We start from the raw sequence: 17,630 nt of genomic DNA on the forward strand, positions 1-17,630 counted from the left end.
TGTCACCCTCCCAAAGCCTCTTGGCAATTTTTTTGTTGAAATCTCTTTTCCATTTTCATCTTCTCGCCTGTAAATAGAATGACTAATCTGCAAACTTCACCCTTAAATTCCTACTCCCTTTTATCCCAACCCTATCATTTCTCTTTGATTTTACCACCCTGACCCAATGTCCCCTAGTCCCAGCCAGATTAAGCTAAAAATGTCAATGACAAGACCACTTTCAATTGTTTTCAATCTTTCCTTTTCATAATTTCTGGCTCATCTCTAATCTCTGTATTCACAACTTTTACTATAGAAGGGATTGGGGTTGGAGTGGAGAGGAAGAAATTTACATAAACACAATTTTCTCACAATCACAACCACTCATGCCCAACTCCTTGTCACTTAGCCCAACACAAAATTGTTGAATCCATTGTTCCACTAAAGATCTGCGCTGCTTCAGTCATCATTGCTCAATGGCGTTCTTGCATCCTCTGATCCCTGTCACTAATCTTTGTGATGCACACCATATAGTCATAGAAGTTGGGGTACACAAGTTTCACAATTCACTGGCAAAATATAGTAGATGCTGAAAAGTTAAAGTAAAAAGAACTGAAAATGGTGGGAAGATTAAGCTAGCATTTGCAGAGAAACACCATTCTTTCTTCACTGATGCTGCCTGATCTTCTGAATATTATGTCATTTATTCCCTGGCAAATCTAACTTCAAGTATTGTCATTTCTGTCACTCTACTGGCAAGTTATAGAAGACTCCAGGATCAGACATATATCGCATGAAACTTCTTTGTTACAGATGACATTCTTTGATGTCCTCCTCCTGTCTTTCCCTCTTTTGATGCCAAGTGTGAGGAGCTAATTAATTATAGACATAGAGTCAGAGATCCATGCTGACCAGATATCCTAACCTAATCTAATCCCATTTGCTAGCACTTGGCCCATATCCCTCTAAACCATTACTATTCATATACTCATCCAGATGTCTTTTAAATATTACAATTGTACCCACCTCCATCACTTCCTCTGTCAGCTCATTCTACACATGCATCACCCTCTGCATGAAAAAGTTGCCCATTAGGTCCCTTTAAAAAATCTTTCCCCTCTCATCCTAAACCTTTGCCCTCTAGTTCTAGAATCCCCCACAAAGGAGTCCAGGGAAAAGACCTTGTCTATTTATCCTATCCATGACCCTCATGATTTTCAAACCTCAAGGTCACCCCTCAGCCTCCAATACTCAGGGAAAAGTACAGCATTTAAAAAGGCATCTGGATGAGAATATGAATAGGAAGGGTTTCGAGGGATATTGGCCAAGCGTTGGCAAATGGGAATAGAGAAGGCTAGGATATCTTGTCAGCATGGACGAGTTGGAGTGAAGGGTCTGCTTCTGTGCTGTACATCTCTAGGTTGGGAATTTATCCACCTTTATGCATTTTATAACATCCAGCACCTCTTCCTCTATAATATGGAATTTTTTTTCAAGATGTCATTATCTATTTCCCCACATTCTGTATTTTCCATGTCCTTCTCCACAATAAACACTGGTGCAAAATACTTTTTTAGTATCTCCCCCATTCTCTGCAGTTCCAGAGGGATATAGGCTGCCTTGCTTATATTTGAGGGGTCCTATTCTCTCCAAAATTATGCTTTTGTCCTTAATATATTTGTAAAATCCCTTTGGATTCTCCTTAACCCTATTTGCCAAAGATATCTCATATCCCCTTTTTGCCTCCTGATTTTCCTCTTACATCCACCCCTGTCTTTATTCTCCTTGAAGGATTCACTCGACCTCTGCTGTCTATACCTGACATATGGTTCCTTCTTTTTCTTAATCAAAACCTCAATTTCTCTTATCATCCAGCATTCCCTATACCTACCATCCTTGTCTTTCACCCTAATAGGAACATACTCTCTCTGGACTCTCATTATCTCATATTTGAAGGTTTCCCATTTACCAGCCGTCCCTTCAACTGTGAACATCGCCACCAGCCAACTTTTGAAGGTTTTGCCTAATACTGTCAAAATTGGCCTTCCTCCAATTTAGAACTTCAACTTTTAGATCTGGCCTATCCTTTATCATCACTGTTTTAAGACTAATAAAATTATGGTCACTGTCCCCAAGTGGTATCCCAGTCACCTGCCCTCCCTTATCTATCAAGAATAGATCATGTTTTGCACCTTCTCTAGGAGATACATCCACATACTGATTCACTATTTTGTGTCCAAAAAGGCATCAGATTGAGGGAAGGATTGACTCCGCCAAACACCCCTGTAACTGTCTTCTTAAAAAGCCATTGTTTTGCTAAATATTCTACTTCCCAATCTTAGCTTTACTCCTTTGAAAGAAACTGTAATTACCCTTCCTCCAAAAGCAGTCAACCTGTGACTTCTACAAAATTTGAGATTATGATGGGTCTTTAAATAGTAGATGTGGAGGAGTCTACATAATGTTTTTTTTTTGGGGGGGGGAACGATTTAAAGCAGAGATGAAGCGACATGGTTTCTTCTCAGAGAGGCACAAGTATTCCAAGCTGTTAATAGCATCACGAAAGCTAAGTTACTTCTCTTCAACCTTTTGGCATTGGTGACTCATACGTCATCTTCCAGCACTTATGATCCATCAATGCTTCCATCGATTCCATCCCCATCTGTCCCAACACAGCCATTGACACTAACCACATTTAACTACCACAAAGTACAGGACACTGGTTAGGTCACTATTGGAATATTGCATGCAGTCCTGGTCTCCTTCCTACCGGATGTTATGAAACTTGAAAGGGTTCAGAAATGATTTACAAGGATGCTGCCAGGGTTGGAGGATTTGAGCTATAGGAAGAGGCTGAATAGGCTGGAGCTGTTTTCCCTGGAGCATCGGAGGCTGAGGGGTGACCTTATAGAGGTTTATAAATTTATGAGAGGTATGGATAGGATAAATAGACAAAGTCTTTTCCCTGGGATGGGGGAGTCCAGAACTAGAGGGCATAGGTTGAGGGTGAGAAGGGAAAGATATAAAAAGGGCCGAAGGGGCAACTTTTTTATGCAAAGGATGGTGCGTGTAACACGAGCTGCCAGAGGAAACAGTGGAGGCTGGTACAATTACAGCATTTAAAAGGCATCTGGATGGGTATTTGAATAAGTAGGGTTTAGAGGGATATGGGCCACGTGCTGAAAAATGGGACTAAATTAGGTGAGGATTACTGGTCGGCATGGATGAGTTGGACCGAAGGGTCTGTTTCCATGCTGTACATCTCTGACTGTATGACTCTAACAAGCAGCATCAGTTGCAGAGGCAACATATAACATTGCACAGCAGACAGGAGGCTATGTTGCCACTCTGCAGGCATCAACTCTCATTCTTAAACATCTAGCCTATGATTGAATCCAGGCCCTCAACAGTTAAAAATCAGCCACTTTGCTGTCTGCAATGGTCTCACAAGCCACCCAGTTGTATCAATCAGACAGAATACCCAAATCCACACAATGTACAAATGCAAATCTTCAGATTTATCACGTGATGCCACAACTTAGGGTTTCCTTCACATTTAGTCACCTAACAGGAAGCTAAATATTGTTATTTCACTGACTTAGTCCAAGTCAATTTCTACTTGACAGAAGACAAATTTGGTGGCAAAACCTTTGTGATTACATACACAGGTTCCCATTAAAATTACCAGTCGTGCACAATTCAGTAGTGTAGAGGTTTAGGATTTATTCTCTGGAAAACAGTTTTTAAAATTACAAATGACGAAACATTTCAAACTGAATTTGTGAATACAATGATTTTACTGCAACCTGTTGTTTTTCAGTTGTCATATTCTGTTATTCAAACAAATCCTTTTGTTGCTGTTTATATGGTTAAATATACTCGGAACATACTGCAACTAATAAATCATTTTGATACCCAGCCTGTTCCTTCCATGTATTATGACGTCTTTCTGCCACCTTTACTACAGTCTTTCAGCTGTGTGGTGGTGGTTTGGGTTGGGGGGGGGGGTTGAAATCAACCTGAAACATTAACTCTGTTTCTCTCTCCATGGATGATGATTGTCTCCTGCACTTAAGTTTTTATTTCAGATTTTCTGCATCCACAAGTGCTTTGCTAGTTTCAGAACTTGAGGACTACGTTTTAAGAGAAACTTCATATACAATTAATTCGCTTCATGGAAAATTTTGCACATTGAAAGACTGCAAAATATCTTTATTTTTATTCCATATAATTACAGAAGTCATTAACAAAAGCCATCTAATTCTACTAATTAAGTTAATAATTCACGTTAACAGATCTACAAAGGAACTACTCAGTTAACTGCACCCATTCATGTTTAGGTTCATTTACCCCTTTGACAGGACATTAGTCTCAGTACTTAAAATGATCTAGAAAAAGTTGTTGTCCCACCTAAAAACATGCCAGTGAATCAATATTTAAAATGCCAGCAACAGCTGATTGAAGGAAAACTAACCGAAAGATTTTGAATTTAAAATAGATAGAAATATACTAGCCTAAAAGTCTGGGAAATGTAGCAGCTGTTCCTTAGATACCTGTCAATTCTGCTATAACACATGTTGTTTCAACGCAATTGAAGACTTTGGACCATTCTTTGTAGAACGCAAACTTTCCTTCCATGTATTGGATGTAACGGGATTCCGGTCCCATTAGTTTAAAAGGCACAACTATTTCACAATTTTCTTATAACATGAGAATGGAAGTATCAGAACCAACAGTACACAAGAATAGATGACTCCCTGGCCCCACCGTTTCAAAGTAACTTTCGTCACCATTTTAAATTCCCCCTGAGAAAATTTCTCAAGCAAAAGGCAGGTTGAGAAAGGGATGTACACAATGCATTCAAATATAGTTCTTGAACCTGCTGCTGGGAACCGGGTCTGACAAGAATAGGAACTCAATGCACAATCAGTTCGAAGAACTGAATTTTTATCTTCACACAGTCTGTTAATATTATTAATATCTCGGCCTGTATAAAGGACCAAAGCAACTGATTTTCAGTTTTTGTTGAACAAGGATGGAATTTCAGAAGTCAATCACTGAATTATCAGTAAGGAACAAAAATAAATTCCCCAAATTTCATGTAATAAAAATTGATTAGATCTTCAAAAAAAAATGCATCCATAGATATCACTTCAAATGCTAAAAGTAAAATGTGAAATTAGTTTCAATTATCTGAATAAAAGAGGACAATACGTGGTTAGCAGTATAGCTGAAAAGTGACATGTAATTTTAGGTCCTTTTGACCTTCATGAGCCAAAACAATCATGTTCAGATACACAATTTTACAAGAATAGCAAGACAGAAAATTTCATACATCAGTAATCCCAATCTCAAACTCTAAACAAATGCAGAACTGTTGACACGATCCAAAGATCTAACTGACCTTCCACCCGAGTAGTGGGTCTTTCATCACAGAGGACAAGTTGATTTCCTCAACAAGAAATCAGAGGAACTGAGAGATCAACTCATTCTACCCTTATTTTATCACCAACAATATATCTGCAAAGCCGTGTCTTCTGCAGTGTATGAATGTGTAAGAATTAAGGAGGACACAGTAGCTTAGGTATTAACTGATTTTGGCACTTGTTTAAAGAATTTGTTTAAAGATTAAGTTTGTTCTTAACAAAAGTTATTTTTGTGTTGATTATAGAAACCTGGTGAAAGTTGTTTTGGTCTAGGTAATAGCAATAAAGTTAAATAATGTGCCACTTCGAGGATTAATTAAGACATGTATATCGTGGTACAGTTCATGGAATACTGGGACTCAATTTCCATTGCACTCCTCTCAGAGTCACAATAGTGGCAATGCGAGTTGATTAGTTCAGTTGACTGAATTACTGGCTTGTGTTGCAAAATGAGGGTTAAGATCACCATGAAACTCCTACCTTGTCAACCTTGCCTCTCACCCTCAGGTCTAACTAATCACCAACTCTCTCTAATGAGAGCATAGTGTAATGGTCCTCTGGGACTAAGGCAGCTATGACCAATACCTGCAATTTTCAAGATTGAATACAGAGACAACAGACTTGACTGGTTTGGATTACAGTCTAGGAGAAAGTGAGGACGGCAGGTCTGCAAAGTGCAGAATTACAATGTAGACTTGTTTAAATATTCAGCTATTTTTGACATATCAGACGTTAGTGATGACCAAAAAAACTTAATAGCCAGTCATTTATTAACTTGATATATGGTTGCCTTATTTGCTCATATTTAAAGCAATTCGCTGGAAAAGCACTATATAGTGCAAGTTCTTTTCTTCCATGAAACCTGAACAAAATATTTTAAAACCCGACATAAAAACATGCCTAATTATTCAATTCTAGAATATTGGTACTTTGATAATGACATGACAAGGATACTGGAAAATTTCTTTTGTCAGCTTTCAAGTACACAACTCTTGTTTTTTCACTCATGCATAGAACAACATTACTCCCACAGGACAACACCTTTTCAAGCAACATTGCATACCTTTTCAGCCTTTTTGTCGGAAATATCCTGCTTCTCCAGCATTGCCATATTCTCTTTGAGATTCTTCACAATGTCTGCTGGACTTTTGTGTGATTTGAACAGTGGCATTTTTGTTTGCTTAATTTTCCCCGGTTCACCTGCAAATAAACAAATTGAAAAGTAAGAAACAAATCAGTGTCACATTTTATAGTATTTCATAAGCCAAGATTTTATTATCAGTAGTTTCCATAAACTGCAGACTGTGATTAAGATCATATATGCACCAAGAAGCAACTTTAAAATTACACACACGTAATTAGAATTTATCCTTTCTCAACACCTATTGAAATTGTCTTACTTCTGCGTCATATACTCATTGCAAAATATGGTCTTCAAGCCAATGGATCAGTTAGCTAATTAAAACCTCCCATTCTTTAGCCCCAACTAATGACTTCAATCATCTAAGTTATGAAAGTTATGCAAGAACTACCAGAAATATGCTAATGCAGACCTGTAGAAGGCATCACCACTCACTGAGGTAATACGCTGGAATCAAGTCTCACTATTACTAGAGTCTGCAGTGATGTGAAACTAAGTAAACCTCCAAATTGCCCAATTCTACCTGTCTAATTCAGGCTAAGAAAATATGCAAACATTTGTTTGTCAAGAAGATAAGAGGTATTTATTCTAATCAAACTGTTTTAAATCAATGGCAAGAAAGAAACCTGATTTGCTAACTTTAAAGTCTATGACTTAAACTGTATCCCTTTTATAAAAATCCCATACAGACACAAACACATGCAAAGGTACATGATATAGTTAAAAATCAGACAACACCAGGTTATAGTCCAACAGATTTATTTGGAAGCACTAGTTTTTGAAGCACTGCTTCTTCATCAGGTGGTTGTGGAGCAGAATCATAACACAGAATTGAAAGCAACAGAATTGCAGTGTCATGGAATGCAATATTAAACAAGGTGAGTTTAAGTCTTTCACCTTTTAGAATGATGTTAGTTTTGGTTCCTTCATATGTAAATCCCAGAACATTTTTAAAGTTACATTCTCAAGATAGCTTTAACAATAGATGCCATCTCAGCTCACATAATGCATCGAAGGTATGAAGTTAAGGTCTGACTGTGTCCCAATGTTAGGTCAGTCTGATTCTATTTCTAAAGTGGGATTTACAGAATCGGACATGGATTTATGCAGTTTTGAGCAAATTAAAATATAATTCCGCAAGTATAAATTCACCCCACAAACTTAGGTACGTGTGCGTGCAGAGGAGACCGAGTGACTGCAAGTGTCTGTGAGAGTGCGTGCACATGTGTGTGTGCCTGTAATGGGGTATAAGTCTGTGAGAGGGTGCGTGTGTCGGTGTGAATATGGGGGGGGGTCCAAGTGTGAGTGTATGAGAGAGGGTCTGTGTAAGTGTGTGGGTCTGTAAGAGAACTTGTGTGCACGCTTGCGTGTGTGAGTGTGTATAGTGCAGTGGGGTCACCTGTAGCAGTTGAGGCCATCCCCACAGGTACTGAACTTGGCTATCAGCCTCTGCTCAGCCACTCTGCGTTGTTGCCTATCTTGAAGTCTATCTTGGACGATGGTCACCCGAAGGTCCGAGACAGTGTGTCCCGGACCGCTGAAGTATTCTCTAACTGGAAGGGAACACTCCTGGCTTGTTATTGTTGTGCAGTGTCCATTCATTCGCTACTGTAGCCTCTGCTTGGTTTCCCCAATGTACCATGCCTCAGGGCATCCCCGCCTGCAGCATATGAGATAGACAACATTGGCCAAGTCACACGAGTACCTGCCGCATACATGGTGGGAGGTGTCCCCACGTGTAAGGGTGGTATCCAAGTTGACACCGACATGTCTTGCAGCATCTGCCGTGACTGGGTTGTAGGGTGATGTCCTGAAGGCCGGGAAGTCTGCTGCGAACAATGATCTGTCTGAGGTTTGGTGGTTGTTTAAAGACAAGATTTGGAGGCGTGGGGAAGATCTTGGCGAGATGCTCATCCTCATCAATAACGTGTTGTTGGCTGCGAAGAACATGACGTAGTTTTTCAGCTCCCAGAAAGTACTGGACAACAAAGGGTAACCGGTCTCCTGAGGAGATCATTACACTTTCTCACTGTGGCATGTTGGAACTCACATGGGACCATCCTTCAAGGCGGACTTCAGAACAGACAACAATGCAAGCTGGCCAAGCAGAGTCTGTCTGTCTCTCTCTCTCTCACACACGCACGCACACACACACACCCACTCAGACGTATACCCAATTACACTCTTTCACACACATCCCACCCCCCCACATGAAGACCTGAACCCAGCAGGGAGGGTCCTCTCGGTGCTGCAATTGGTCAATAAACACACCTGTAAATGACTCTTTATCAATCACACAATCATGCTCCATGTCTGACTATGAACAATGTATATAAACCCTATGCAAACTCTAAGTCATCAGATTCTTTTGATGGTCTAGGAGTACTCATACTTCCAGGCTGATCAGAGTCTACCAACCCAGCCGTACCAAAGAATAAACAATTGCCTGTGTGATTGACAAAGAGTTGTTTACAGGTATGTTTATTGACCGATCAGGGAACCGAGAGACCCCCTGGGGGTTCAGATCTTCATCAGTCTGTGGTTTCTTGTTTTTGTCTGGTTCAGTGAAATTTAACAATGCAGAAGCCATTTTGTGCAGCTCCTTCAGCCATTTTATCCTACGTCCCAGGTGCCCACATCTTCACATACGCACACCCACATGCTCACACTCTGTCTCCCCTGCACGCACACATACATAAAAGTTTGTGGGGTGAATTTGTACTTGCAGAATTACATTTTATTTTGCTCAAAAACTGTATAAATCTCTGTAGGACTCTGTAAATTCCACTCTAGAAATAAAACCAGTTTGAACATTGGGACACAGTCAGACCTTAACTTCACACCTTCGATGCATTAGGTGAGCCGAGATGGCATCTATTGTTAAAGCTATCTTGAGAATGTAACTTTAAAAAAAGTTCTGGAATTTACATATGAAGGAACTGAAACTAACAGGATCATTCTAAAAAGGTGAAAGACTTAAGCTAAACCTGTTTAATACTACATTCCACGACACTGCAATCCCGCTGCTATAAATTCTGTGTCTTATGATTCTGCTCCACAACCACCTGATGAAGACGCAGCGCTTCAAAAGCTAGTGCTTCCAAATACACCTGTTGGACTCTAACCTGGTGTTGTCTGATTTTTAATTTTGTCCACCCCAGTCAAACACCGGCACCTCAACATCATGATATAGGTATTGTACGGAGTAGAAAACCAAAAAGCGGCAGTTCTGATCACAGGCATCAATATGTTTTTTCTTTCACGTCCTTAGGATTCTTTGTTATGAGATGAGGTTGTTTACATAACAATGTTGTCTTTCATTCATTGGTTAAGAATCTGCTCCTTTCAGTATCTTAAAGTATGTGTTCTCTTTATCCTTTCAATGGGCAATTTACAGAGAGCATTTTATGGCAAAATGGTGAATGAGAATAGCTCTGAGATTTTTTGTAACTTTTCCACTTAAGAGAGTAGCAAGAGATTGAGGTGCTTTCTCCTTGCAAACTAGGTGTTTCTCCAAATACAGGGATGTAATTACTTTTCCAAGAACCAATCAAATGGTTTACCATTCTGAGCCTTCTAATCCCACAAGAATGGCCAACTTTAAAAGAAAACCAAGGACTAACTCTAGTCAAAATTGTCCTGAATACGTGCATAAAGCCAACGAGTTCAGCATTCTCTCCCTTCTGTTTTGATAAGGCAACATTGTAGATATAAATCGCAATATGTTCCAGTAACTAGGTTCAATACTGCAATATCTTCCAGTTTCCCTGTTTAAATGCAGCATCTCCATCCCTTTTCTCATCCACACAATCCCAAAAATAAGTGATCTTTACAAAGGGGAACATCAGAATTAATCACAGAATTCAACTCTCAGAAGGGACACAAAAATGTTCATTACAACTCATCCTAATAATGCAATGGATAGCCCTTGAAGGGACAGACTTGAAAGAGTATTGGGTTCATGCATTTCAAAAGCATTCTAACAGTTTTTTTTTAAATAAATTGTAATGCATTGTCATAGAAATGCTATTATGTCTCACTTGAAATCACATGCTCTCAAACAGAGAAAAAGCAAGAGCTTTTAGTCCAAAAGGCAGCCATTCTTTCAAGATGTGTGACAGGTCATTAGAAAGGGAATGTATTTCCCCATCACATTTCCGACGCCCCTCCCCCAAGTCCCTCCTCCCTACCTTTTATCTTAGCCTGCAGGACAAACTTTCCTCATTCCTGAAGAAGGGCTTATGCCCGAAATGTCGATTCTCCTGTTCCCTGGATGCTGCCTGACCTGCTGCGCTTTTCCAGCAACACATTTTCAGCTCTGATCTCCAGCATCTGCAGATCTCACTTTCTCCTCATTAGAAAGGGAATGGCAAGGAACTTAACAATCTTATCAATAAAATGCTGAGATGAGAGATGAGGCACAGCTGGCTTTCAAACTGCCAGTACAGGTATAGCCCAATGTTTCAAGTGTTGATAAACACTTGAAACATTGTGTGCTTGACAAAGGTGCTGATTAGTCATTGTTTCCTTTCCATGCAAAAACAAAAATGCCTATCAGAAGGATGTGTGAAACTTGAAAGGGTTCAGAAAGGAATTTCAAGGATGTTGCCAGGGTTGGCGGGTTTGAGCTATAGGGAGAGGCTAACTAGGCTGGGGCTGTTTTCCCTAGAGCGTCCGAGGCCGATGGGTGATATTATATGGGTTTATAAAATCATGAGGGGCATGGATAGGATACATAGTCAAGGTCTTTTCCCTGGGGTGGGGAGTCCAGAACTAGAGGGCATTAAGTTTAGGGTGAGAGAGGAAAGATATCAAAGAGACCTAAGGGGCAACTTTCTTTTTACGCAGAGGGTGGTACGTGTATGGAATGAGCTGCTAGAGGAAGTGGTGGAGGCTGGTATAGTTACAACATTCAAAAAGGTATCTGGATGAGTCGATGAATATGAAGGGTTTAAAGGGATATGGGCCAAGTTCTGCCAAATGGAACTAGATTAGGTTAAGATATCTAGTCGGCATAGACTAGTAGGACCGAAGGGTCTGTTTCCGTGCTGTACATCTCTATGACTCTACGTAGCTAGTAAGGTAAACTCATATTTTAGACACTTTAAGCTATTACTGTGAGGCCAGATATTAGATCATGTGCCTTCATATCCATAGTTCAGCTGTTGTTGAAATTCTGCAAAGTGTTCCTAAAGGTAAAACTGCTGTTCAATGGGGAATTCATGCTGTACTCAAGAGGACAGAGGCAAACATTCTCATATTCCAGCAAGTTGCATTGCTCATAATGTCTCTTGTCAAGATGTCTATGTTCTGTTGGAGACACTGAGGACTGCAGATGCCAGAGTCAATAGATGTGAGGCTGGAAAAGCACAGCAGGTCAGACAGCATCCAAGGAGCAGGAAAGTCAATCTTCCGGGCCGAAACCCTTCGTCAGGACTGGGGAGGGGGGAGGGAACCCATACATATATGAAGGAATCAGGGTGGGACTGAGGGAAAGGTAGGTGAGATGGTGATGGGTGGATGCAGGAAGGGGAGTGTTGTGAATAGTCAGCGGAAGGGTGGAGGGGACAGGTCAATAAGATGATGGACAGGTTAGGTTAGATCAGGGAGGCGAGGAAGAGGGTTGGGGCTATCTTAAAGCTGGTGAAGTCAATTTTGAAGCCATTGGGCTGTAAGCTTCCCAGGTGGAACATAAAGGTGTGGTTCCTCCAGTTTCCATTTGGCCTGTGACAAAATGGGTGGCAACTGGAAGGTTGGGTTGGTTGATGGGTGCAGAGTGCAGATGCTCTGCAAACCAGTCCCCAAATCTGCATTTAGTCTCCCCGATATAAAGGTGACCACGTCAGGAGCAACAATGCAATAGATGAGATTGGATGAAGTGCAGGTGAATCTCTGTCAGATCTGCATACATCAACCAACCCGATCTTTCAGTTGCCATCCATTTTAATTCCCCTTCCACTCCCCTGGTAACATCTCCATCCTTGGCCACCTCCACTGTCAGTGAGGCCAAATGGAAACTGGAGGAACATCACCTTATTTTTCACCTGGGAAGCTCAATGCCCAATGGCCTTAACATCAACTTTACCAGTTTCAAAATCCCTCCTTCCCCAGCCTTACCCACATCTAGCACCACCTCTCTTCCTCACCTCCCTGACCTGTCCACCTTGCTACTCACCTACCCCCTCCACCCTTCCCACCAGGGCAGCATGCCTCACAGCACCAGGGACCCTGGTTCGATTCCTGCCTCGGGCGACTGTGTGGAGTTTGCAGATTCTCTCAGTGTTTGCGTGTGTTTCCTCTGGGTGCTCCAGTTTCCTCCCACAGTTGAAAGATTTGCAGATTAGGTGAATTGGCCCTACTAAATTGCCCATATAGTGTGTTCAGGGATGTATAGGTCAGGTGCATGAGTCGGGGATAAATGTAAAGGAATGGGTCTGAGTGGATACTCTTCGGAGGGTCAGTGTGGACTTGTTGGGCCAAAGGACCTGTTTCCACATAGTAGGGATTTGAATTTTAATTCACAACAACCTCCTACCTGCATCCACCCAACTTTCCCCAGCCCCATCCCCTCCCTCTATATATTTTGGGTCGCCCTGCCCCTCTCCAGTCCTGATGAAGGGTTAGGACCTGAAACGTTGACTTTCCTGCTCCTCAGATGTTATCTGACTTGCTGTGCTTTTCCAGCTTCACATCTATTGACTCCATGTCCTGCTATTCTCTTAGTACTACTTGGATTTTAGATATTGCCCTCTATCTGGAAGGAAAGGGTTTAAATCAGACATTCCATAATGTTGTATTACTTAGCTTTTGATTTCTCTTTTTATTAAAGTAATATTTAGTGCCAGACTTTTCTTATAAAGCAAGGAATGTAAATTAATTTAGGTGAAGGAATACTTTCTCATAACTGGAGCGACTTCAATGGTTAAAAATTCAAAATTGACTCAGTACGAATGTTACAGAAAGAATGTTAGAAATGTTTTATCATATCACAGAATTCATAGAACATCATGCAGATCAAAGCAATATTCTTTGAAATGATTCAAATGTACTTTATCAAATATGGACACCAATGTGACATTTAAAAATTAACTTCATTGCAGTTAAGATAATTCATGAGAAGACAGTTGAAACAAACAATCTGATAGGAAAACCAGGCGATATGATTCACCACTAACCCTGAAAAAAAGATATGGATGTGTCATAGAGGATTGGCAACAAGCAAAGATAGCAAATGCATCGCATTAGTGGTTGTGGGTGGTGTTTGAGAGCGAAACAATTGTTACTAGGGCTGGTGAGAAGTGAAAATGAACTATTTCCCTTCAAGAGTGGTCATCTTTTTAAAATTGTTTTTAAGCAGGTGATTACAAATGAGTATTTTTGAAGCTCAATTCATTCCTTGTTTTTTGTATGGTGACCAAAATCTGAAACATGATAGGTTTGTGAACATAAAAGTTTAATATTTTCATTGTAAATTTTGTACTCAATTTAAATTAATTCACAGAAAGGTTGGGATTGGGAAGGGGGGTGGTCACAGGCTGGGCCAGCATTTATTGCCCATTCCCAATTGCCTACAGGACAGTTACGAGTCAACCATATTGCTGTGTGGTCTGGAGCGACCTGTAAGTCAGACCAGGTATGAACGGCAGCTTCCTTCCCTAAAGGACATTAATAAACCAGGTGGTTTTTTTTGCTGATAATCAACAACATCAGTTCATAAGATATAGGAGCAGAATTCTGTCGTCATTTGGCCCATCGAGTCTGCTCTGCCATTCAATCATGGCTGATATGCCCTCACCCCCATTTTCCGGTCTTCGCCCCGTAATCCTTCAACCCATTACCAATTTTAAAAATCTATCTAACTCCCTATTAAGTTTACTCACTGTCCCAGCATCCACCACACTTTAGGGTAGCGAATTCCACAGATTCATGGTCATCATTAGACTCTTATTTCCAGATTATTATTCAATTCAAATTCCACCATCTGCCATGATGGGATTTGAACTGAGATCCCCAGAACATCACCTGGATCTCTGGATTATTCTTCTAGCGATAATACCAATTGTCCATCACCTGCTTTTAAAGATATGGAAAATCCAACACTGTTCATACTCAGTTTCTTTATCCACACACCCTGCTACTATGATGAGACTAAAGAATGAAATAAAGCTTTTACTTGTTTTAAGGAATTTGAATTTTGATTTTTTTCAAAGTATTGTATACCACTATTATGAAAGTGTTCAGATGCAACGACACAGAACAGTTCAAATAAGGCAGACGTTGAAGCAAGAGTCAGTTTAATATTGAACAAAGGACATCCCAAAGATCACAATGCAGAAAACCAAGAATTAGCTGATAATTCTTCAGATGAAAAGAATTTCCTTTAGAAGCAGGAGATGGGTATGAAATAGCTTGAATATAAAATGTAAAAATAAATTTAAATGTAAAAAGTACCTAAGTAAAAACCAATCATAACAAAAGCAATAAAACGGAAGCCCTCCTTAAAATTTACATTGCCTCAGAGGTCCATTCAATCTTGATCATTAATTCTCTGGCCAAACTGGTCAGACCTTCTTCAATGGTTTCCACTGTTCAAAACCCAAAGAGATGAAATTCTGTTTCATCTCCCCTATTGCTTTCGTGAAATCCATGTTATCCACGATAATTGTCACTTGCTCCCTCAACTTTATTCATAGCAAACTTTTGATCACCCAATTCTCTTTCCTGGTCCCTATGTTGGGTGAGATTATAAACGGTTCTTTGATTCTTCAGTTTCAATTCTTCAATCCCACCCCTTGCATTAAAAACAGAAATCGTTGAATCTTCTGTCCTTGAAAACTACTACACCATTTCAAGCTCCCATTTCTCAGTCTTTGAATGCAGTTTCACCTCCCAAGTCCATGCAATTTCATGTCTGAACCCTTCTAAATCAAGTTCCTAATCTGGCCACAACACTGAAAGAACACGTATCAAAGTCGTAAATGACATTCCTGATTATTGCAACTAATTATCCTTCTCAGCCTCTCCTGATTATTGCAACTAATTATCCTTCTCAGCCTCTCAGCAGCCTTTCACATGTCTAACAGGGTGCCTCTGTCATCCAGCTGAATATAACAGCCCATACTTGGCTCCGATCTTATTAACCAAATCACAGCAAGTGATTTACCTGCAATAGTTTATCTTCAGACTTCTGTTACCACTGATATGCTCGACTTGGCCTTATGGTTTTTCTTGACCCCATGTTCCCTCTGAATATACATTATGATGACACTCAGTTCTACTTCATCTCCAGTCTCTAAACTGTCAGACTTTTATCCAGCATGTGAGCAGAAAATTTCTTCAGACTAAATCCGAGAAAGCCTCTGCCTTCAGTTCTTACCAGTAACTGTTTCCTAAATGTCAATTCCATTCCTTTTCCCTGGCAATTCTAACAGGTTGAATGAAAGTGTTTGCAATATTGGTGTCACATTTTATCCTAATATGAACTTCTGAACACATACCCATGTCAACACGATGGTTCCCTTTTTCCACCTTCACAACATGGCTCAACTCCGTTCCTGCAGAAAATCTTACACATGCCTTCATTATCTCGAGATCTAACCACTCCAACAAGGTACTTAGTAGCCTCCCGCATTGTACCATCCATACACTTGAAATCATCCAAACATTGGCCACATGTCCTAAGGTGCACTAAATCCTAGTCACTTGCCATCTCTCTGCTCAATGAGATAGGTTGCTGCCTGGTGCAATGTCTCTATTTTAAAACTGTCATGCTAGTTTTCAAATCCTTTCAATTCCCATCGTTATAAGATTGCCTCCAGTCCCAAAATTCTTTGCGAACCTACTTCCAATTCTGACTTCCTGAAATCCCAAATTTTAACTATTGAGTACTATGTTTTCCTCTGCCAAGAATAAACTTTGGAACTTCTCCTCTATTCATCTTAAGATCTTCCATAAAATCCACCTCCATATATCATGAAATCTCTATGTGGAGAAAGTGAGGACTGCAGATGCTGGAGGTCAGAGTCAAGTGTGGTACTGGAAAAACACAGCAGGTCAGGCAGCATCCGAGGAACAGGAGCATCGACATTTCATCAGGAATGTGGCTTGTGGGCCAGGGGGCTGAGAGATAAATGGGAGGGGATGAGGGAAGGAGGTAGCTGAGAATGCAATAGGTAGATGAAAGTGGAGGAGAAGGTGATAGGTTGAAGAGGAGGGTGAAGCAGACATATGGGAAAGGCGATGGACAGGTCAACAGGGCGGTGCCAAATTGGAGGCTTGGGACTGGGATAATGTGGAGGGAGGGGAAATGAGGAAACTGGTGTTCTTCCTCCAAGCGTCAGTTGATAAGGGTTTAGCGATGGAAGCTGCCCAGTACCTGCATGTCATTGGCGAAGAGGGAGTTAAGTGTTCAGCTACGGGGTAGTGGGGCTGTCCCAAAAATGTTCTCTGAAACGATCTGCAAGTTGGCACTCTGTCTCCCCATGTACAGGAGACTACATCGGGTGGAACGGATACAGTAGATAACATTGGTGGAGATACAGGTAAATTTCTGTCAGATGTGGAAGGATCCTTCAGGGACTTAGAGATGAGGGGGAAGGTGTGACTGCAGGTTTTGCACTTCCTGCGGTGGGAGGAGAAGGTGCCGGGAGTGAGGTGTGAATCTGACGAGGGAGTCGCGGAGGAAATGGTCTCTCCCGAACGCTGATAGGTATGGGGAGGGAAATATGTCCCTGGTGTTGGACTCTGCTTGTAGGTGGTAGAAATGGTGAAGGATGATGCGATGTTACAGCGGTTGGTTGGGTGGAAGGTGAGGACCAGCAGGTTCTGACCTTGTTGTGTTGGGAGGGGTGGGGTTCAAGGGCAGAGGTGCATGAAGTGGAGAAAATGTACTGGAGGGCATTGTCAACCATGTGAGAAGGGAAATTGCGATCTTTGAAGAAGGAGGACATTTTGAAAAGGAGGCCATCCCCTCATTATATCCATTGTAATCACTGAAATAACTTTGTTTCTAATCAGTAAGGCTACTCCACCTCCTTTGTGGTTTTTCCTGTCTATCCTTCATGGAAGCTGTTTAGTGGTCTTCA

General features: G+C 40.9%; 1 protein-coding gene across 3 annotated transcripts in view; it reads right to left on the reverse strand.

Moving 5' to 3' along the window:
• The window catches only part of cab39l (calcium binding protein 39-like), an 81,439-nt gene that overhangs the window by 50,572 nt on the left and 13,237 nt on the right, over positions 1–17,630 (reverse strand). For all 3 annotated transcript variants that reach the window (XM_043700421.1, XM_043700422.1, XM_043700420.1), the window contains one exon: positions 6,469–6,605. In XM_043700421.1, the coding sequence (XP_043556356.1) occupies positions 6,469–6,576 (108 nt within the window). In that variant the 5' untranslated portion in view covers positions 6,577–6,605. The remainder of the gene's footprint in view (positions 1–6,468; positions 6,606–17,630) is intronic.

Source organism: Chiloscyllium plagiosum, chromosome 12, assembly GCF_004010195.1.
Source record: "Chiloscyllium plagiosum isolate BGI_BamShark_2017 chromosome 12, ASM401019v2, whole genome shotgun sequence".
Lineage (NCBI taxonomy): Eukaryota > Metazoa > Chordata > Chondrichthyes > Orectolobiformes > Hemiscylliidae > Chiloscyllium > Chiloscyllium plagiosum.